The following is a 23,916-nucleotide window of genomic DNA, read 5'->3' on the forward strand; positions in this document are numbered from 1 at the left end:
CATGAAGAACACAAACCCAAATTATGCCCTTAACCAAGTCATTTGGCCACCCAAAGTTGGTGACCTAAAACTGCCAGAACCAGTTTGGTACTCAGAAATATGGGTTAAGTCCAATTCGGCAGCCATGATTCAAATGGCTATAACTTGAGCTACCAAAGTCCAAATGGAGTGATTCAAAAAGGAGAATAAATTTAAGACAATAGGGAACATTTTCTATGAATAAAGTTTTGCCAAATTCTAACAGAACAATGACCAATGGAACAGTGCAACATAAGAAACCAAAACTGAAATTTTGCAATTTTGCCTAAAAGACTTAAAATTTGATAAAACAACCAAAGCCAACAAATTTAGTAACCAAAATGTAGTATGTGGGTGAAGTTGGAATTCTCATATCTATTAAGCCTTAGAAAGTCAACAAATTGACTTGAATAGTATCATGAATAGTAACCCCAAAATACAAATTTTAAAGAATACCAAGTTTAGCATATTAAAGCTAGGTATAAGTATATTTGAATTTTTTTTTTTTGGAGTTATGATAAATGGTGATACTAAAACACTGTGAAACTGTGTGTTTCAGTGGAAAAGAATACTGGGAAAGAACTCGAGACATCGAGTCAAGGCCAAGAGGCGACTCGTATAAGGTTTGTGCACAACTAACTATTTTGTTACTTTTCATTTCTAAATTGATTTGAACAAGTTTATTTTATGATTTATAATTTTTTTTGTGTTGAGGATTTTAATTTGTTGAATGAAATTGTAACACTCTCCCTGTACCAACTCCGTACATTCTCTTATTCGGTGGCCGGTGTGTCGGTCGGGCTAGAACGTCGGAAAAATATTTAAACTAAAGTCGGGAATCATAATTAACTCAAATATTAATAAGAAAAATTTAGTAAAAATTTTTGAAATAAAATACAACCAAGTTAAGCAGTAGGTGCCCTAGCGATGGGTAACTGGAGGAAGTTGCGGTTCTATAACGAGGAGCCCTAGACCCGGGGGAAAAATTATAAAATAATTTTTGGGACTCCAAAAAAGGGTTATTAAGGTTCTCATGGCATTAGAATGCCAAGAAAATACCTAGAAAAATTTTTCAATCGGTACAGACAATTTTGACCCGTTAAGCCAAACGGAGGGCATTTTGGTCATTTCGCCTTCAGAGGTGATTTTTGGCCGACTTGTCCAGTTGAGTAAATAATTAATATGACATAAAATATGAAGAAACATTACTAGAAACTAAATTGAAAATGAGTAGTGGAGGAAAGGAAAGAAAATGAGGAAAAAGCTTATTTATGACATCATGGTGATGTCATTAAGAAAATTTTGACCAATCACAATTAAGCCATTATTTGACTAACTATTAAAAGAGATAAAAGAAGACCAAAATAAGAAAAATTCCAGCAGCCACCACTCCCACAAAAAAAACACGCGTAGCTCTCCATTTTCCATAACCATTCCACCATGAAAGCTCCACCAAAGCTCCCTTTCTCTCTTTGTTTCACTACTAAACCTTAAACACTCTTCACTAAAACTTGTCCCCACACCTTAAACAACCTTTTGGCAGCCTAGAAAGTGAAGGAAAGTGAAGTTTAGAGGTGGAAAAAAATCTGCCCTAATCAAGGTTAGTGCATATATGTAGTTAAAATTCCTTAATTCCATGATTTAGGCTTGTAATGGATGAGAAATTGTAATTTAAATGAGCAAAAACTCATGTGTATGAAACATGAATTTCGGCTGCCCTAGCTATGGAATAGGAGGGAGTGTTTTTGATGAGCTTGAAGTGAGCTAGAATCATGTTGGAAGTTTATAAACACAAGCATAATGAATTAAAAGCTAACTAAAGTAAATTGTATAAAACATGAATTTGAATTAGGGTTTTGTGAGCAAAATATAAACATGGTTTAGGAAATTATTAGAGAACATTTTAATGGTCAATTAGTGACCATTTTAGGTAAGTTGACCATAAAATGGACTGAAAAATAGGATTGCAAAGTGAAGTTACAGGCTGCCCTAGGACAGCAGCAGAGGGACTGAAAATTCAGTCCACTTGCACTGCCATAACTTGGGCTGTGTTGGTTCAATTGGTGTTTGGCCAATTGGACATGAAACTAGGCTTATAATGGCACATTTGTGCTGAAGAAACCATGCCCAAAAGACCAAAGCAAGAGGACCAAAACTTGGCCCCAATCCGGACACCCTGCAACAGCCCCTGCAGAATTGACTAAATGAACAGTAACTGTTCATTTGGCCATAACTCACTGTAGATTTGGTCAATTGATCTGAAATTTTTACAGCAACAAGTTAAGACATAGACAAACAACTTTCATGAAGGAACCTACCCCAAATTATGGCCAGAACCTAACCCAAATGGCAGTGGCAGTCACTGTTCATGTTACTGTAGATATGGTAATTCTGCAGTTTTGGCAATGAGGCCAGCTTGGGTTTTTGGGCCATATCTGGAGCTACAAAACTCCAAATGGAGTGATTCAAAAAAGGAAATTCAACTAGACAAAATAAGGAACAACTTTCATGTTTTACATTTCTTCAAATTCCCACAGTAACAGTGTCCAATGAAACAGTGAAGTTGACTCACAAAAACTGAAAATTCTGCTTGTGTTGGTTTAAACTTGAAATGGTATTAACACTTAATGCCAACAAGTTTTAAACACAAAATGTGGTATGTTGGGAGTGCCAAAGTCAATGTACATATTTTCTATCTAAAAGTCAACATTTTTGTTGACCAATGAGGTGAATAGTAACACCAAAACATGAAATTCACAAATTGAAGAATTTAAAAGTTTCAAATGCCCTAGTATACCTAACAAGATTGGTTTGGATAGTTTGGCATGCCAATAGGGTTCAGTTAGCAGTACTGCACATGGCAATATGTCATTCCGTGATTTCATGGCTTTTAGCCATTCTGACTTTGTATTGAGACTTGGCCTTGTGCCTGATATTATTCTGACATTGTTAGTTGCATTTGCCTGCCGGGAGATGCATATGTGACCGATGGTGTGACGGCCGAGGTGCTAGGTACCCGGTGCTAGTTTACCGTTATCCATCCGATCGTCTAGTGTAGGTTACTTGGGGCAACCAAATGAATAAAAGTGAACAACGTTAACGAAATAATGGATATACCAATACCAAACAAAGAAAGCATACACATTCTATACACATTCATTTTCTTGCTATTTTCTTCTATTATATTATTGCACCACTAAGCATTATTGCTTAGCGCGTTGCTTTGCCATGCGTAGGTCTGGAGACCCGATCGTGAGCCCGGTAGACCACGCATGGGTGAGTCCATCCGATTACGCTCGATGTCCGTGTCACCTCAACTTCATTGCATTGGTAGGACACTAGGTGTCATTTTGACATTTTGTAACTTAATTTTGATTTTTCTTCATATGTAATTAAACTTGTGTAATGTATATTGATGTATATGTAAATTATAAAAATTGTATTTGTTAATGGAAAAGTAAATGTTTACTTGTGATTTATATGTGAACATCACATGTGAATGATGAATGAGAATAGAAATTGAAATGTTGAAATCTTGATATTGAGTTTTGTGTTGATATTGGAGTTGAGAATGAATGAATTTGTTTATTGGAAGTGTTTTTAACAGGTTCCGAAAAACTGTTTTCTCCATTTTTAGCCGGTATTCTGCCGGATTTTCTATAAAATTTTCGAAACCTCAAATAAATTATGAATTCAATAAATGACTTAAATGAGTTATATTTTACAAGTTATATTCAAAATTATAATGAAAATTAATTAAGGTATATTAGAGTGTGCCGGTACACCGTGTGGCATTACTTACTTGGGTATACAGTACACGGGTAAGGGGTGTCACAGAAATTGTATAAATTAAATGCAAATTTTTTTCTGCATTTAAGGATTTATTGCATGGTTTTGAGGATTGTAAATTTTAAGTTTGATGTGTTGCCAATCTTGAGCATGAATTTATGATGATTAAATATGTTGATGATTTGTAAACACTTTATAAATAGAAATTGTTTTGAATATGATTTGAAACCACAGTTGACATGGCAAAATTTGTTGTGAATTCTCATTAGCTTGTCTAGTGAGATATCTCCTCCACTAGATGGGGCGAGTTCTTTCCTCTCTGGCTTGCTAGTTGAGGAAGAGTTTGAATGAGTACTCATATATACTAGCTAGTCTTTGTTCCTCCCTTTTAGCCTCGGTTATTGGGAGAGTGTGAAATGTCGTGGTGTACAACACGGCATCTATTTGAAATTTGGGTCATGGGTTCAACTGTGTGAATTGTTGGCAACGCCCTTTAAATTATGCGTAATTTGATAAATTGTGATTGAAATAAATAATTTGTTAGTGATTCAAAATATTTTTATATTGTTTTGGAATTTGAAAGAAATGTAAATAAATAGTTACTATTTGATCAAAATGTTATTCAAATGAATAATTTGCATGAATGAAAATATTGATTTCTGAATGTCATAGATTTTGAAGAATTTAGAAATTTTAAATTTTTATTTATTATGAATTGTTAAGAATAATTTGTATTAAGTTTTAAATTATTAGTTTGTGCGCCACTGAGTTCACCACTCAGCGATAGCTTTGTATGCTGTCACAGGTGAAAGAAAATATAGAGCAGTTAAGCGAGGTTACTGAAAGACACGGTGAGATTATCCTCGGGTATATCATAGGTATACCCTTGTACATTAGCTTTTGATGTAATTCTATAATTATATGTATGAAATTTACTTTGAGCAGTTGTACCAACTCTTTTGTAATATATATATTTTAATTGTAATCAAATACAAATTATTGTATTATTATCTTGAGATTTTATATACTTATAAAGTTTTGCACTACTAAATTTTAATGCTCCCATGAATGTGAAAATTAATTTGTTTACCTCAATGAGATGTTTTAATATTTGATTTAATTTACACTGTGTATTGAGTGGTTTATGCGGATTTATGAAATGAGATTGAATAATGGAGTTGGGATTGAGAAATATATTGGGAGTGTCTTTATTTTTAGATTTTGAAGAACTATTTTCTCAAAATATAGACGGCACTCTGCCGAAATTTTTATAAAATTTGCAAAAAAATAAAATGGGCCAAAAATTTTAACTAGTTTTCAACTTTAATTAAATGTTTTAATACCTATTAGAAAATGCTGACCACTTATCAAAAGTAAGAAAATTGTTTTAAAATCCCTTGTAGGGTACTTAATGAGTTATCGGTAGGTGAAGTTCGGTAGTTCATTAGGTATTCTACAAGATCATGTTATGCCTTACAGAGGGGTAAGGTGTGATAGGGGCAATTTGATCAATTGACCCCTAGAGCTGACTCTTGACCTGACTGTCCAATAAAATTGGAGAAAAGAAAATTTCGAGATCAAGAATTAAATTAAAGAAGTAAATGGAAAAGAAATGAAAAAGAAATGAAAAATCTAAAAAAATAAAAAGGTTTATGACATCATGCATGACATAAGCATGATGCAATAAATTCTAATATTTAAAAATTGAAATTTTGGGATAATTATGAATTAATAAAGTTGAAAATTCAAAAGAAATAAAATTATTTCCTTTCTTCATCCTTGCCGCCCCTCACCCCTCTCTCCCTCTCTCTCACCAAAACTCCATTGAAGCGTGCACTCAAGCTTGAATTCCCTCACTTAACCCTAATATTTTCCATAACCACCTCATCAAAGATTGTTACCTCAACTTAAGAAGAAGATTGAAAGAGGAAAGAAAGGGCAAAAGATAGAGAATTGAAGGATTTGAAGTTCTAAGTAACGTTAGTAAGCAAACTTGACCCTTTTAGTTTGATTTTTGCATTTCTAACTTATTGAACTTGGAAATAAACTTTAAATGAAATGAAAACTAGTGTTGGGAGACAAAGTTAAATTTCAGCCAGCTTTTTAGGGTGTTGGATTTGATAGTGTTTAGTTAAACTAAACATGAATTAGAGCTTAAATAATGTGGTAGTTGTGGCTAGAATGATAAGTGAACTCAAATTTCATGGAATTATGATGAATTGTATAATTAGGGTTCATAGCACCTAGGGTTTGGAGACAAAAATTTTGAGAAATGGTCAAATGGTGTGTTTAAAATTGCTTGAGATGAAAAATGGTCATTTGTGGCCAGTTGAGGTATGTTAGAAGTGTTGGAACCAAATGCAAATTTGGATTGCTTAGGGTCATGCTGCAGGCAGCAGGACCAAGGTCCCTTTGAGGGACCAAAACTGAAAATTTACATATCCAATTAGTATGAGACCAATTGGGAATGAAAATCGACACAAAATGGAACATTTTTCATTTAGGAATCATGCCCAAAAAGTGACCAAAACCTAGTGAACGAATTGACCAAATCCAGAATTGGCAATCTGACCTGTACAAAAATGACCAAATAAACAGTGTTTGTTCATTTGGCCATAACTTGGGCTAGGCAGGTCTAAATGACCTGAAATTTTACCATCAGAAAGTTGAGATATAGACCTAAAACTTTCATGAAGAACACAAGCTCAAATTATTCTCTTAACCAAGTCATTTAGCCACCCAAATTTGGTGCTCTAAAACTGCTAGAAACAGTTTGGTGCCCAGAAATCTGGGTTAAGTCAAATCCGGTAGCCATGATTCAAATGGCTATAACTTTAGCTACAAAACTCCAATTAGAGTGATTCAAAAATGAGAATAAAGTTAAGACAATAGGAACATTTTCTATGAAGAAAATTTTATCAAATTCTAACAGTAAAATGACCAATGTAACAGTGCAACATAAGACACCCAAAACTGAAAATTTGTAAATTTGCCTAAAAGACTTAGAATTTGAGTAAATAACCAAAACCAACAAATTTAGTAACCAAAATGTGGTATGTGGGTGAAGTTGGAATTCCCATACCTATTAAGCCTTAGAAAGTCAACAAATTGACTTGAATAGTATAGTGAATAGTAACTCTGAAACACAAATTTTAAAGAATATCAAGTTTAGCATATTAGAGCTAGGTAAAAGTGAATTTAAATTTATTTTTGGATTTATGCTAAGTTATGATACTGAAACACTGTGAAAATTATGTGTTTCAGTGGAAAAGAACACCGGAAAAGAATCCGAGGTGTCGAGTCAAGGCCAAAAGGCTACTCATATAAGGTTTGTGCACAACGTAGAATTTCTGTAAATTTTCTTCTGCATATTGTTTTGAATAATTTGAAATATTAAATTGTGACATCATTATGATGAAGTATTTATGATGCTTTTGATTTAAATTATTGAAAGTTATTTGTGTATATTTGAATTGGCAATGTTTAGTAAATTGTTAAGATAAGTTTTGAAGCCACAGTGTCATGACCATATATTTGAACACCTCACTAGCATGACTAGTGGGGGTAATCAGTTTCGAATTTTGATTTCTTCTCTGGCTGAAGTGTTGAGGTGTGTGACAGTAGAAGAAGAAATTGAATGGATATTCATATATTTGAGCTAGCTAGCCTTGTGATGTGACTTCTTCGTAGCCTCTGGCTATTGAGATTATATTTATTTCGAATGGCATGATATAACTGTGAGTTTTATGAAATTGGTTTTGACACTTCGAAATGAACTTGTTTGGATTAAAATCTCATAATTCATGTTTTCTATTCAATTCTCATGTTTAGTCTAATTTTTGAATAAATGTGATTTAAATTCCTCATAAAGTTTATTTTAGTATGTTGTGCAGCACTGAGTTCTAGTACTCAGCGATAACTGTTATTGTTGTCATAGATATAGAGACTAGAGGAGCAGCAGATTGAGCTACTGAAGATTGAGGAGCTACCTGCTTTGAAGTTATCGGATATATTTTATACGCTGACTGTAAAAATTTATTTTGATGTATGTAATGTATGTAAAGGTATGGACATGTAAAACTGGTCTTGAGCAGTTTGTAGAAAATTTATAATAAATTTTAGTTTGAATTTCTCTTAATGTAAATTTTTGTAATGATGTATATAAATTGTTTTATCTTTAATGAAATATGAATGGAAGTATTTTGTTTTAATTTGAATGAAATTGAATTATAGTATTTTGATGATGTTGAATTTTGGAAATTGAGAAATGATGTTGAAATTGTTTGGGATGGTTGTGAAATTGATGAAGTTGTTGAGATAAATTATTGGAAGTACTTTTTACAGGTATTTGAATAACTGTTTTCTCAAAATACAGATAGCACTCTACCGAAATTTTTATAAAATTTACGGAAAAATAAAATGAGACAAAAATTTTTACTAGTTTTAAAACTTCGAATAAATGATTTTAATATCTATTAGAAAATGCTCACAACTTATAAAAGTAAGAAAATTGTTTTAAAATCCCTTGTAAGGTACTTAATGAGTTATCGATAGGTGAAGTTCGGTAGTTCATTAGGTATTCTACTGGATCATGTTATGCCTTATAGAGGGGTAAGGTGTGACATTTGTTTCCTCGCGTAGGTACTGAAAGTAAAGCCCAGCGAATATTAAACATAGATTTTGGAGTTCTGATCTACAGAAGTGTCTGAAGTATTCAAGGATGTCACCTCCTCAATAATGCATGTAGATAGAGCCCATATAGGTCATAATTTATATGTTGTATAAAATGTTTAGTTATAGTATTATAATATAAATTATAAAAAGGTAATTAATAGGTATGTGATGTAAATTAATAAATCGGTTCATTGATATGTGATTAAATTATATATCATGTAAATTAATGAAGATTAAAAATTTTCATATATGAGTTGAGCATGAATGGGAATGAATAGAAATGGATATGAATGAAATTGTATGGATTTGAATACGGAATTAAAATATATAGATGATGCATGAAATGATGAGATTTTTATTTTAAAATATTATTAAAAATTTCAAATAGATAAATAGTGAAACATGTTAATCAATAATAAAATGAGAGAAACTCCATTAGTTTCTCCGTTGATTAATAATTGATATTAAATAGTTAATATTTAATAGCTATAGTTGATTAATGCACCATTTAAATTCAGCAGAGCAGAGAGCAAGGATAGAACTCATACACTATGCCAAAAAGCCAAAGCCGTAAAACACTACTTTTTCCAGCAAATATAAAGAGAAAAGCTACAACACTTTATAGCTGTTATTCCAAGTTTGTTGGGTAATACTAGCTATTCTAGTAGCTGGCAATTATTTTTCTAACTTATAGCTATTAAATATTAACTATTGATGATTAATTTAAAGTAAAAATATTCGATAAAAATAGTTATTAGATTGGTTGCTAAATGTAAAAATGGTGGTATATCTTTTTTACCTTAACCTTAGTCAAAACACTAAGCACTACATTCAAGTTAGAGGTAATGTTTCACGATTTATTCTCTCAACTCCTAAACACTAGTATAAACACTTATACCATTGAATAACATAACTAAAAAGTCAAAACACTAAACACTACTTTCAAAACTATTGCCGAGTAGGCCTTAGCCAAACTCTCTTTTAGAACAACAAATAAATAAATAAATAAATAAATAAAGATCATTAATGGACCATTCCAAAGTCAGCAGAGCAAAAAGCAAAGTCAACAAATCTCATACAACATGCAATAAGGCCAAAGCTGTAAAACACTACTGTTTCCAGCAAGCACAAAGAGGGAAACTATGGCAAATACAAAGGGTAAAGTAGGCTAAACACTGTGAACCAAGATGAACTACTCATTACCGTAGAAAGAACAATGCTCATCAAGTGCCACGAATTGTTATGCATTAGTATAGATTCTCACTCATAAGGGAAACCGAAATTTCATGGCAGAGAGTAACGAAATTTCATGGCAGAGAGTATCTGCAATTAGTTTGAGGACGACATACCCTTAAGTCAAGTCATGGTTTGATTCAACTTTTTGCTTTTTTACTTTTTACCAAGTAATTTTATAAAATTTTCATTTTTATATCAAGCAATTGGCATATTAAAAAAGAAGATATATTTAATAAATTTATGAACTTTACTTCATACAAGAAAAGTAAAACGACCTTATAATTAAAAAATATATTTCCGTGAATATCATATGACTAGCTATTTATAAATGAAAATTATTTTTCATGTTCTAATTTTCATAACTTTTTTTACTTTTCAAGTATCAGCTTTCATTATCTAATCAAACATTGATGTTGAAACTTTAGCATTTTTTTTTTCAAGTATTTACCTTTCGTTGCTCTGAAAATGTAGCATTTTATTTTTTTGTATGCTCAATTCAGATGTTCAAACTTTGATTGTGACAACTCCGTACTTTTCTGAAAGCTTCCAATTATTAAAGGCAAGTGTTGCTAACCCTATAAGATATTTTCGGTTTATTTTATTCCTGCTTAAATGCATACAGATATTTTTATATAACTTAAATTTTAAATATATTTTTATAAATTTAAATCATAATTTAATTTAAAAATTTTATATTATAATTTAATTAAAGTAGAAAGTAAAGTAAATAGTAATATGAATTAATGTAAATATTATAATATTTTAATTTTTATAATAAAATTATAAGATATTTAAGAAATATATTAAAATTAAAATTTAAGAATTTAAAATAATTATATCTTACTCTTTTTATTATAATTAAATTTTTTCTCTTATATTATCTTTGATCATAAACTTTATAATTAAATTATTTAAATTTTATATTTATTTTTTTTATAATTATATAATTATATATATATGCCTTAAATTTATTTCCATGTTATAACAAAACTGTCAAGAAAATCTTTCATTTTCAAGTTTTATTTCTTAACCATAATATGAAGCTCACTTGCCAATGAACGGTAAATTAAAAATCAATTTCCCAAGTTGAATTACAATTATACCATTAATCAAATGTTTTAAGCTTTTGGATACATCTGGCTATTTTTGTCTTTTGAGTCCAACTTCTCCTGTAAAGTCAGCGAGCATGTCAAGGTTGATGATTCAACAATTAATATCTTAAGGAATTAGACTTGCTTTCAAACCAATGCAGTGACACACAATCGATTCGACTTTCGTGTTGTGCATCAACAAACATTTTAATAGAGAGATATTAAAATATTTTTAAATAAAAAAATTAGAGTTTAAATATGATCATTATTATTTATTAATTAAATATTTTAATATAAAATAAAATAAACTTATACTTATTTATACTTCAAATTTCATAAATTTTTACATGCAAAATACATTTTATTTCGGATATAAAAATTTTAAAAAAAATCAATTAAATCAAATTTTTGTAAACTTCTTTTAGAATAAATCATTTATAAGAAAAAAATTAAAATAAATTTTTACATAATCATACTCAATTCCTATTTCTTTTAAAATAAATTTTTTAAATTAAAAAGTAAATTCCATCATTCCAAATATGAAAATTTACAAAAAAAATATTTAAATCAAATTTTTATAAACTTTTTAAAATAAATTATTTAAAAAAAACAATTACATTTCTATACAATCATATTTAATTTTTATTTATTTTTAAATAATTTTTTTAATTTAAAATAATTAAATTATTTTATTTTAAACATAAAAATTAATTACAATTAACTAATTAAATTAAATCCTTTTAAAATTTTAATTTGCAAACATGAGATAAAATTGTAGTTTACAAGTAGCGAGTAAATAAAACATAATGGACAAATTTGACTTCAATGTCACATTCATTAAATAAAAGTATTAAAGCAAAAAGTGACCTTTAATGCCCCAGACCACAATTTCACAATAAAATATGGTGGATCAATTTGACCGCTATCTGATATCTCCAATCAAAAATATCATTCCTGGCACTTTTCATTAAAAAGTGTGTTTTATGGATGCATTTTCCTTGCAACTTGTAATACTGCACTGGGCCCTTGAATAAGTTCAAAACAGTTTTCATTGTATGTTGCAGAAATCCAATGATTGATCTGACTCTCTTATCCATCCACTGTGTTCTTAGATTTTGGGATCTCCCATTGCATAGATAGAATATGCAGGGAGAGATGGAAACTGTGGTTCCAAACTATATCAACATATCGAAAGCAGATAAGGAAACTGATCCAGGAGAACTTGATGCTGGTGCACTGTTTGTCCTCAAATCGCGAGGTTAGAATTTGTTATTGATGATTGAAAAAATGATTACTACTCTCCTGGCCTATCTTTTAAAAAACATAATTTCAAATTGCGTGTGAAATTGAATGTAGGATCATGGTTACACTGTGGATATCATTTGACAACATCCATTGTTGGTCCTGTGATCTTTAGTCTTCCCTTTGCTCTGGCCTTGTTAGGATGGGGCCCTGGAATTTTAAGCATAACTCTTGCAGCTCTAGTGACTTTCTATTCATACAATCTGTTGTCTGTGGTTTTGGAGCATCAAGCACAACTTGGCAAGCGTCAGCTTCGATTCCGAGACATGGCCAGAGACATTCTAGGTAATTACTAACTTGAGCCTTTTTTGGTTGGTTTGAGTTCTAAGAAAGAAAAAATCCGTGGAAACTACTTGAAATATGGTGGAATATGCATGCAGGACCTGGATGGGGCAAGTATTTTGTGGGTCCACTTCAATTTGCAACATGCTATGGTGCTGTTATTGCCTGCTCTCTTCTTGGGGGGCAGAGCCTTAAGGTTATTGATTATTGTCTCGTTTCTCTTACTTATCTCAGTTTCTTTCTGATTCAAATTTTATTGAAATCCATGTTTAATACTTGATTATACTTAATTTACAGTTCATTTACCTTCTGTACGACTCTAATGGAGAAATGAAGCTGTACCAGTTTATAATTATTTTTGGAGCTGCAACATTAGTTTTGGCACAAATGCCATCCTTCCACTCTCTAAGGCATATTAACCTTGTCTCTTTGATCCTCATTCTTGCTTACAGTGCTTGCGCCACTGCTGGTTCTATATATATTGGTATGATTTCAGAAGAGGAACTCATTAATCATGATCAGAAGTTAATGTAATTTATGTTCATTTGATGCGTATATAATTTTGATTCTCTTGCAGGAAATTCTAAGAATGCACCTCCTAAGGATTACTCCATAAATGGATCTCAAGAAAATCGATTTTTTGGTGCTATTAATGCCATTTCAATCATCTCTACCACATATGGAAGTGGAATTATTCCTGAAATACAGGTTTTCGTTTATTTGTTTGCTTAAAAAATTGATAAAATGTATAACATATGAGAATTGACCGATGATTCTAAGGCTGCAATGTCTCCAGTTCGAGTCCCAGTCAAAACCAAGAAAAAAACTTATAAGATACCTGCAGTCTGCTGAGATTTATACTTTCTATAGTGTCTGATTAGATAGAACTATACGACTAAATGAAATATTTTATTTTTGCAGGCAACTTTAGTTCCTCCTGTAAAGGGGAAAATGTTCAAGGGCTTATGCATCTGCTATGCTGTGATAGTCACTACATATTTCAGTGTTGCAATCTCTGGGTATTGGGCATTTGGCAATCAGGCTAAGGGGATAATTCTTACCAATTTTGCAGGTGATGGCAACCCATTGTTGCCTTCTTGGTTTTTCTTGATAACCAATATTTTCACTCTCATGCAACTAATTGCTATAACTGTGGTAAGCTTTTTTCTCTTCTTCCTATTGCAATCAAATGGCGTAGCCAAAATTTGGTGAAATCTTAGAATACAACCGTTGACCCTATGTAGGATTAATACATGAAATTATAATTCAATTAAAAATAGATAAGTGCAAAATTGCTGAGTTGTTATTTTTTGAGGATCCATTACTGGGTAGTTATTATTTTATAAGACCTACTTATATCCATATTTTATTGGTTTGTCATTCTATGTATATAGACTATCCTTCAATTTGTTACATAAATTCTCTTGTTCAAGTTTTGGCTTAGGGACCTAAAAAATGGCAAACTATTGAATACAATCAATGTATGTACACCTTCACTCACAAACAGAGGTATAGGTTCCATTTCTCTAAATTTAAGGCTCAAATTTTTTTTTCGCTAATATACTATTTTTTAGTATATTGAGTATATCCTATAATTTACTAAAAAAAAATAAGATAATGTATAAGATCTCCCTATGACCCAAAGGAGACCCTTGGATGCTCAAGTCAAAGAGAATTTGAGAAAAAATTGAGAGTTCTTTATTCTGATAGGTCCCAGTCAAAGCCAAGAAAATTAATAGAAGAAAATTAAGAAAGTTACTGATATTTCATTGATTACCATTACTGCTGCTACAGAAGAATATAAATAGGAAAGAAATAAAACTACTTAGTCCTATTCTTAAGGCCTCACTTTAGCACAAGGAGATATTATTGCCACGATCAACTGAGTGCTATTTGACTAAGTAAAACAACTTAAAAGATTAATGGCAGTAAATAAAAAATAGCAGCAATGCTAAAAATAGAAAAGCAGTAGGACCCTTAGTCCAAATACTTCTTATTGGGAACAATAGCTCTGGATGACCTTCTGAGGGGCTTATCAGTACCCCCCCCCCTTGAAGAGGAACCTTGTCCTCAAGGTTCAAATTTGGAAACCGAGCAGATAAGTCCGAAGAAACTTCCCAAGTGGCATCTTCAGGGGGCAATTGCTTCCAACGAACAAGGCTTTCTTCCTTAAAACGATTACCAAGACGAACCTACCTCGTATCCAAAATCTCAGCAGGCTCAAGAACAAAATATCCATCATCAGTGAGTGGAGGAATTTCAGAAGAAACAGGAACAGTATCCCCCACATGTTTCTTAAGTAAGGAGACATGAAAGACCGGGTGAACCTTGGATTCGGAAGGAAGCTGCAGGCGGTAAGCTAAGGAACCAATCTTTTCTTCAACCATGAAAGGTCCATAAAAACGACTAGCCAGCTTCTGAAATGCACGCCTATACACTGACTGTTGTCTATACGGTTGTAACTTAAGATAGACAAAATCACCTGGATAGAACTCCACATCCCTGCGTTTTTTATCTGTCACCTGTTTCATGTACTCTACGGAACGTGACAAGTGAAGCTTAAGCTCCTTCAAAATCTCATCACGAGTAGCCAAAACTTGATCGACCTCATTAACTGGAGAAGAACCCAATTCATACCGCGGAATCATTGGAGGATTCCTACCATACAATGCCAGAAATGGTGTCATACCAATAGAAATGTGAAAAGATGTGTTATACCAGTATTCCGCCCAAGGTAAGAATGAACACCACTTTCGAGGCTGCTGACTGGCGAAACAACGAAGGTACTGCTCCAAGCACCTGTTAGTAACCTCGGATTGGCCATCCGTTTGCGGGTGGTAAGAAGAGCTCATATTTAATTGGGTTCCAGAGAGCTTGAAGAACTCACGCCAAAAATGGCTCATGAAAATTGGGTCACGATCACTGACGATCGACCTAGGCATGCCATGATACTTGACAACTCCATTTACAAATAATTCAGCTATGACCTTAGCAGAGTATGGATGAGACAATGGCAAAAAATGAGCATATTTACTCAATCTGTCAATTACTACCAGAACAGAAGTTTTACCAGAGGAAGGAGACAACCCATCAATAAAATCCATTGCGATGTCGTCCCAAACTTGGTGAGGAATCGGCAATGGTCAAGTAAACTCTTTGGTAAAGTCGTAGCAGACTTATTTTTTTGACACACCGAGCACGCCGCAATATATTTCTGAATCTGCAATCGCATATGAGGCCAATAGAATTGTTGTGCGATGCGTTTAAATGTGCGGAGGACTCCAGAGTGGCCACCCGAAGGAGAATCATGGAACTCTTGTAAAAGCTGAGTAGGGAGATCAGACTGAGGAGGAATGACCACCCGATTCTTAAAAAAAATCAATCCATTCTTCCAAATGTAAGGTTGCCCAGGGCGATCAGACGCCAATTGACCAATTCGAAGCATATATGGATCAGTAGTGAGGGTAGCTTTAATGCGATCCCAAAGAGAAGAGGGTGGCAAAAATAGTGAATTTAGACTTGGAATTCCAGAGACGCGAGATAAAGCATCTGCGACCCGATTCTCTTTGCCCGGTTTATAAAGTATCTCATAATCATAACCCAGTAACTTTGAAACCCAATTTTGTTGCTCGAGTGACAACTCTGCTCCACCAAGTATTTCAAACTATCTTTGGTCCGTCGAATACAGAACTTACGACCCAAAATATAAGGACGCCATGTTCTGATTGCCTGCAAGATGGCGAGCATTTCTTTAGCATATGTAGACCAAGCTTGCTTCGAAGGACCCAAAGCACGACTCATAAAAGCGATGGGCCGATCCTGCTGTGACAGAACTGCACCAATCCCTGTATTAGAAGCATCAGTAGTGATAAAAAAAGGTTCATTAAAATTGGGTACTGCCAATGTTGGTGTGGTCACAAAGCATTTTTCAAAGCTAAAAAGAAGCTTCAAAGATTCCGTGACCAAAAAATTTGCCTTTCTTCAATAAATTCGTCAATGGTTGGGCAAGAATCCCATAAGATTGAACGAATTTTCTGTAGTACCCGGTGAGTCCTAAAAACCCACGTAATTCAGTGACTGTTGTTGGAGTAGGCCAATCCAGTATTGCACTGATTTTCGATTTATCCACCTGCACTCCATCTCCAGAAACCACATGACCCAAATATTCAATTTGTTTGAGTCCAAAAGCACATTTGCTTAGCTTTATAAAAAATTGATGTTGCCGCAGTAGCTGTAATGCCAACTGCACATGCTCCAGATGAGTCTCCCATGATGGACTGTAAATAAGAACATCGTCAAAGAAAACCAAGACGAATTTTCTTAAGTAGGGGCGGAAAGCAGTGTTCATTAGCGCCTGGAATGTGGAGGGCGCGTTGCACAGCCCAAAAGGCATCACCAGATACTCATAATGGCCGTTATGAGTTCGGAAGGCCGTTTTATGAATATCAGGAGGATGCATCCTGACTTGATGAAATCCTGCAATAAAGTCCAGTTTAGTAAAATAAGAGGAACCATGGAGCTCATCTAACATATCGTCGACCGTTGGTATTGGAAAACGATCTCTGATAGTGACTTGATTAAGAGCTCGGTAGTCCGTACAGAACCTCCAGGAGCCATCCTTTTTCTTGACCAGTAGAACAGGGGATGAGAAGGGGCTAGTGCTGGGTCGAATCAACCCTTTTGTCAACATCTCTTGTACCTGTTTTTCGATCTCATTTTTCTGGAAGTGAGCATATCTGTAAGGGCGAACATTCACCGGATCAACACCCTCTTTAAGAATAATGTGATGATTAATTTCTCGCCGGGGAGGCAGCTTACTCGGCTTCTGGTATACATCAGAAAACTGAGTTAACAGATGCAGCATATTAGGATGTAGATGCTCAGGAAGTGTGGCTGTAGAGTTTTCGAGACAGATTGCAAAAGCTGTACTATTGTGCCTCAATTCCTTGGATATTGATTTCAAGGATAGAGGTTCAATTGGCTGACTGCAAATACCCTGCAAATGTCTCGGTTGGCCTGCCCATGTGAAGTCCATAGTCAAGTTCTTCCAATTACATGCCACCGTCCCTAATTGTTGTAGCCACTGTACACCCAACACAACGTCCAAACCCATTATAGGAAGAGAAAAGAACGTAGCTGTAAATGGTATACCTTGGAGAGAAAAAGCAATATCCTTGAATTTTCCGGTGCATCGCAATGGACTTCCATCCGCCACTTTAACATTGAAAGGTGTTGTTGGCCTGGCCGGCAATTTGAGCAAACCGGCGATTTTCTCATTGATGAAGTTATGAGTCGAACCGCTGTCAATGAGGACAATCAATTGACAAGAATTAAACTGAATTTCTACCCTCATCGTTCCTGTCGAAGACCAACCGGTTAAGGCATTCAAGGAAATTTCCGCTTCCGTATCATCTTCATCGATGTCCTGATCACATCCACCATCCAAGATGAGAAGCTGTGACTTAGTACAACGGTGACCAGGAGCAAACTTTTCGTCACAGTTAAAACAGAGCCCCTGTGCCCTTCGCTTCTGCATCTCGTCCCAGGTTAGTCGCTTCACAGGAGTGGAAGGTTTGCTTTTTGATGGAGAGAAATTACTCGTTTGGAGAGATGGGCGAATTGCTTTTTTATGACGAAGCAATTGCTCATCCTTCATTCGAGCTAAGCTTATTGCATCCTTCAAGGTCTTGGGTTTAAACATTCTGATCCCCTCTGCGATTTCAGATTTAAGTCCCCCCATGAAGGTTCCAACTAGTGCCTTCTGAGTCCAACCTCTCACCCTGTTACCCAATCGTTCAAACTCCCTTTGATAATCACGTAAGTCACCAGTCTGACGAATTTTGGAGAGAGATTCGTCAAAATCTTCACAGTCGGTGGGCCCAAAGCGGGACCACAATTCTTCTGAGAATATTTCCCACGATACCCCTTTTCCGGCCTCAGCATAAGTTCGTCGAAGCCATTGCCACCACTCGTTAGCTTCCCCGCGGAGGTGATATGATGCCAAGGAAACTTTTTCTGCATCTGGTGTTCCCTGGTATTCGAAGAACTGATCTACTCGTGAACCATTCATCGGATCGTCTCGGTATATTTGGGAAATTCGAGTTTGGCAGCTTAGCAGAGAATAGTGGCTTTCCTCCGTCTTTTAAGACTTCAGAGTAGACGTATCTAGCTAGCTCGCCTTCAGCCTTGATTCCTCCTTATTGGCAAGAGAAGTTTCACAATTTGGAGAGTGACGCCTTGATATATTGTAAATCTTCTCCAAATCCTTTTTCAATTCGTGACATACCGTCCCGACTTGACCAAGCCCAGTTTCGAGGTTTTCAATTCTTTCCTTGTTTGTAGCCATTTGAAAGGAAGAATAGAAAAAAATTGAGGCTCTGATACCAATGATAGGTCCCAGTCAAAGCCAAGAAAATTAATAGAAGAAAATTAAGAAAGTTACTGATATTTCATTGATTACCATTATCACTCTGGTAAGAATATAAATAGGAAAGAAATAAAACTACTTAGTCCTATTCTTAAGGCCTCACTTTAGCACAAGGAGATATTATTGCCACGATCAACTGAGTGTTATTTGACTAAGTAAAACAACTTAAAAGATTAATGGCAGTAAATAAAAAATAGCAGCAATGCTAAAAATAGAAAAGCAGTAGGACCCTTAGTCCAAATACTTCTTATTGGGAACAATAGCTCTGGATGACCTTCTGAGGGGCTTATCATATTCTCCTATTAGTTCTTCTACCCAGTCCTGTCAAAGTTTGTTGGTTGTCATAATTAAGTTTGATTTGGTTGAATTGGGTAAATCAAGGACAATAGTGGCTCTTGGTAGCCTTTCCACTATGTGCAAAAACAATTTTTTTTTCTCCAATTAAAGCTTAAACTTGAAACCTCATACTTTGAAGATTTCATACAAAAATAAATGACTCGCTCACAGGGATGAATTTAGGGTGGGCAAATGGGGGCACTTGCCCTCACTGGCCCACAATTCTCTTATTCCCATAAAATTAAATTGTTGATATATTAAATTTAATTTACAATAAGTTTGAGTTCAGTGAATAGCTGTGAAATTAGATAATACATATTAAAACTATAAATTACATTAAATATAAAAATGCAGGAAAAATTTAGGGAGTGTAGATTTGAAATACTTTAATGTTATTTTAAATCCATTTTAAATGAGTAATCAAATATGTTTAGGATTTAATATTATTTATAAAATATAGTTTCAGAAATAATAAATATTGTCATTAAAATAAATTACATTAAAATCAAATCTAAATATCTTATGTCAAAGTAATTGATATATATACACACACAAGCAAACACATATACATGCATCAAAGTAGAAAATGAGAGAGGATATAAATTTTTAGTTATATTTTCTTTAGATTTGATTTATGATAGATTAAAAATAATAATATCTACATTTCACGTACAAAATAGGTAAATTCTACTATGTATTCTATGTCATATTTCATGATTAAATTATCTAGACCAAAAATTTTCTAGATTACAGGTATATATAATGACCTAGTAACAAAAATTTCTAGATCTGTCCCTATCCCTCAGTCCCTCTTATCATACCCTTTTTGTTATAACGTTTAAATATTGATTACCATAATTAATAAAGCATAATTAATTAAGATAACTGAAACTTATTTAACTAACTATTTATTAACTTTAAGTTATTTAATAAGTATAACTTAAGATTCATTTATATTTTTACTAAAGTTATATATAAATAGAAGAGCTTCCAGCCATTTTTACAATAACACAAACTAAAACGGGAAACTTAAAGAGAGTTTAAAGTCAAAAAAAGATTTTTCCTCCCTCAATTTCTATTCAGTGTATGTATGCCTTTCCTTTGTCTATTTGCAAGGAGTCTATGATTTTCGGTATTCGATTTCTCTTCGTCTGTTCATTTTTTACCTCTAATTTCTTGTCTAGTTTTATATATTTCTCTTTAGATGGGTAGAACATGTAATTGTTTTTATTGGTACAAATATTGACTTGTATGCAAGTTGGGATGACTGCAAACCTCATGTTATCAGGCACAAAATGTCGTTCATTGTTCATTTAAACAGGAGGCTAGGGCTGCTTATATTAATTTTTATGAAAAAAATAAAACAATGGTGTGAAGAAGTAAGTAATTCTTCCTTATGCGCCTCTTGTTTTGTTTATTTTCACATAGTAATGTGCCATCAGACAATTTTTTTTTTAAATGTAAAATTTGATTCATACTTGTCCTTGTTGTTAAGGGTCTTTAAAAGCTTCACGTGTCTAACTGTCGAGAAATTATTAGGCACCACAACTATCAATATAGTAAGTACTGTAGTGAGTATAATTATCACATGGGAGTTTCTAGTATATATTTTTTTTATTATAAAGTAAATCTTATTTTATTAATAGCCACTATTAAATGAATTCATAATATTTTATTTGATAGTGAAAAGAACAAATTATTATGTTTTCATTTTGTTATTTTCACCATCAAATCAAATGTTATGAATTCATCTAATAGTGGCTATTAATAAAGTAAAGTTACTTTGTTAAAAAAAAAAGTTATACTAGAAACTCTCGTATGGTAATTGTACTCATTACAGTACTATATTAATAATAGTAGCATCTAATTGTTTCTCAGCAGTTAGACAAGATAAGTTTTAGAGACTCTTGACAATAAGGACAAGTATGAATCAAATTCTGCAATAAATAAATAATTAAATAAAAAGCTATTGTCAAATAGCATATCACTATGTGAAATAGATAAAACATGAGGCACATGAGGAAGAATTACTTACTTCTTCACACCATCAATTTTCTTCACAAAAATTGATATAAGCAACCCTAGCCTCTTATTGAGTGTTAAACAAACAATGAACGGTATTTTTGTAATCGACAACATGAAGTCTATAGTTATCCCAACTTGCACACAAGTCAAGATTTGTACCAACAAGCATAGCATATGTTCACCCATATAAAAAGAATATATAAAATCAAACAAGAAATTAAAAGTGAAAACGAATAGACAATGAGAATGCAAATTCCAAAAATCATAGATTCTTAACAAACAGACATAGAAAAGACATACCTTGAGTAGAAATTAAGGGAGGAAACATCTTTCTTTAATTTTAAACTCTCGTCTCAGTGTTTTGTGTTGTTATGAGAATGGTTGGAAGTTCATCTATTTATAAATAACTTTAATAAGTACATAAATAATTGTTAAGTTAAACTTATTAAATATTTAAACTTTCTTTATTAAATAACTTAAAGTTACATGATAAATGGTTAGTTGAAAAAAGTTACCCTAATTAATTATACTTTATATATTAATTATAGTAATTAATATTACAATGTTACAAAATAAAGGGTATGGCAACAAAAACTGGGGGACAAAGAGGCCATTGGTGAGAGGGACTGGGTCACTCATACTAAAGACTTTTTTTTTTTTTTTAAGTTAGTGGGTTAGGGAAGATTCTGTTAAGGCTATTTTTAACAAACATTAATTATATATTATCAAATAGAGTTGTAGATAAGCTTGGAATTCATCCAACTCACTTGATCTAACTTTTAGGATGTGTTTGGTAGAAAGTTCAAGGGTTAAATGTTACCTTTGTAAGTTTTAACTTTTAAAAAAGGTAATTATTAATTTAGGCTCCAACATTAACATTTAACCTCCAGAAAGACATAAATAATAATGAGGTGAAAAGTTAACCTATTCTCTTTTAAGTATCTAAACAACATTAATGACAATTAAAAATTATAAAGGTAACAATTATCACCTTGTTAACCTCATACCAAACACCTCCTAGGCTTAAGCATGAGATTTTGCCAAGCACCCATACAAAGTCGACTCATTTAAAGTTTTTTTTTTTTTCTCTATAGTATAGACTCATTACTATGAACACTTTTATAATAAATTATATAATTTTTTTATGTTGCATTTTTTATATATTTTTTGTTATTTATTTTCTTTATTTTGTAGGGAATTATAAAATTTCTCTATATTTTTATTTATTTTTTGTATTAATCCATTTACTTTCTATAGTCACTAAAATGATATTCATCGAAGTGATTCATTACTCTAAATATTTTTATAAAAATTATTTATAATTTTAATAAATTCTATTTCTACTTAAAGTAGCTAGACTTAAGTTAAGAGATGAAAATCAAGTTAAATGAACCTATATAATAGTTAGCCCAGTGACATAGCAAAGGGCCTAAGGTGTGCCATGGCCTTCCCTAGCTTGGTAAAAAAAAGTTTTTTAACCCATATATTTTTTATAAAAAAAAATTATAAATATATGTAAATACATATTAAATTTCATTTTGGCCTCCTAAAATGAATTGTTGGCTCTGTCGTTGGTTATGCCTCTTGCATTCGAGTTGCTAATAGCAGAGTATGTATTTTATTTTGCTTTCACCATTTAACATTAGTTTTTGTAGATTTACTTGCAACCAACAAATGAATTGTTCGAGAAATGGTTCGCTAACTCAAAAATGGATCAATTCTCTATTCGCAATGTCGTTCCAAGGTTGATCTTTCGATCATTATCAGTTATTATAGCTACTTTGTTTGCTGCAATGTTACCTTTCTTTGGAGATATCTTGGCATTGTTTGGAGCATTTGGAATCATTCCTTTGGATTTCATTTTGCCAATGGTGTTTTACAACATAACTTTCAAACCATCCAAACAAAGCCTATTGTTCTGGATTAACACATTGGTAGCTATAATCTCTTCAATTTTGGTAGTTATTGGGGCTATTGCATCAGTTAGACAGATTGTTCTTGATGCCAAGACATATAGCTTGTTTGCTAACATGTAATCCTACCACAAAGTGACAAACCTATTTTATTGTTGGCTAATACAAAATGATAAACCTATTTTATTGTGAAATTTTAGAATACAACCTATGTATGTGCACATGGTTCATGTTATTGGTATTTGCTTAGCATATTTTAGGCAATAGAAACGTAAACGTAAAAATAAAAATAAAAGGATTAAAAAAAAACAAGAGTGAGAGCAAAAACATCAAAATTTATAGATATTCGACTATAGCACAAGCCTATATACTCCTATTCAATACTAGTTCTTGAGCCTTATAATATATTGTGACTTTCTTCAAAGCGTAAATTAAACATTTACAAGAATGTTTCACAAACAATGGTATTCATTCAATATATATTTGTCTTAGAAAATAGTCGGTCACATTTTCAGTATTATCCCTTTTGAAAATTTTAAATGTGTGTTTGAGATTGAATTTAAAAGATTCAAACTGTTTTTCAAAATAAAATTATTATTTTAAATGCTATTGAAAAAAGTAAGTTGAAAGAAGTTATTTTATTATTTTAATATTCTTATAACTAAAATTTATTAGATTTAATTTTAAATTATTTTTTAATATTTTTTAATTAATATATTTAAAAAAGTTAATTTTTTCAACAGCAATTTCAACATTAATACTAAACAGTATTTAAGCCTTTTAAACAAAAAGCATGTGTTGGACCCAACTTTCTACTTGGACA

At 32.6% G+C, this 23,916-nt stretch overlaps 1 protein-coding gene across 1 annotated transcript; it reads left to right on the forward strand.

Moving 5' to 3' along the window:
• The first annotated feature begins 11,798 nt into the window (after positions 1 to 11,798).
• LOC110634676 (GABA transporter 1) lies at positions 11,799 to 23,287 on the forward strand. Its single transcript, XM_021783767.2, has 7 exons — positions 11,799 to 12,066; positions 12,165 to 12,395; positions 12,491 to 12,588; positions 12,690 to 12,876; positions 12,970 to 13,100; positions 13,314 to 13,547; positions 22,836 to 23,287. The coding sequence occupies exons 1-7, from the start codon at positions 11,952 to 11,954 to the stop codon at positions 23,214 to 23,216; spliced, it is 1,377 nt and encodes a 458-aa protein (XP_021639459.1). The 5' UTR covers positions 11,799 to 11,951; the 3' UTR covers positions 23,217 to 23,287.
• The last annotated feature ends 629 nt before the right edge of the window (positions 23,288 to 23,916 follow it).

The sequence above is a fragment of the Hevea brasiliensis genome, chromosome 8 (genome assembly GCF_030052815.1).
Source record: "Hevea brasiliensis isolate MT/VB/25A 57/8 chromosome 8, ASM3005281v1, whole genome shotgun sequence".
In the NCBI taxonomy this organism is placed as follows: Eukaryota; Viridiplantae; Streptophyta; class Magnoliopsida; order Malpighiales; family Euphorbiaceae; genus Hevea; species Hevea brasiliensis.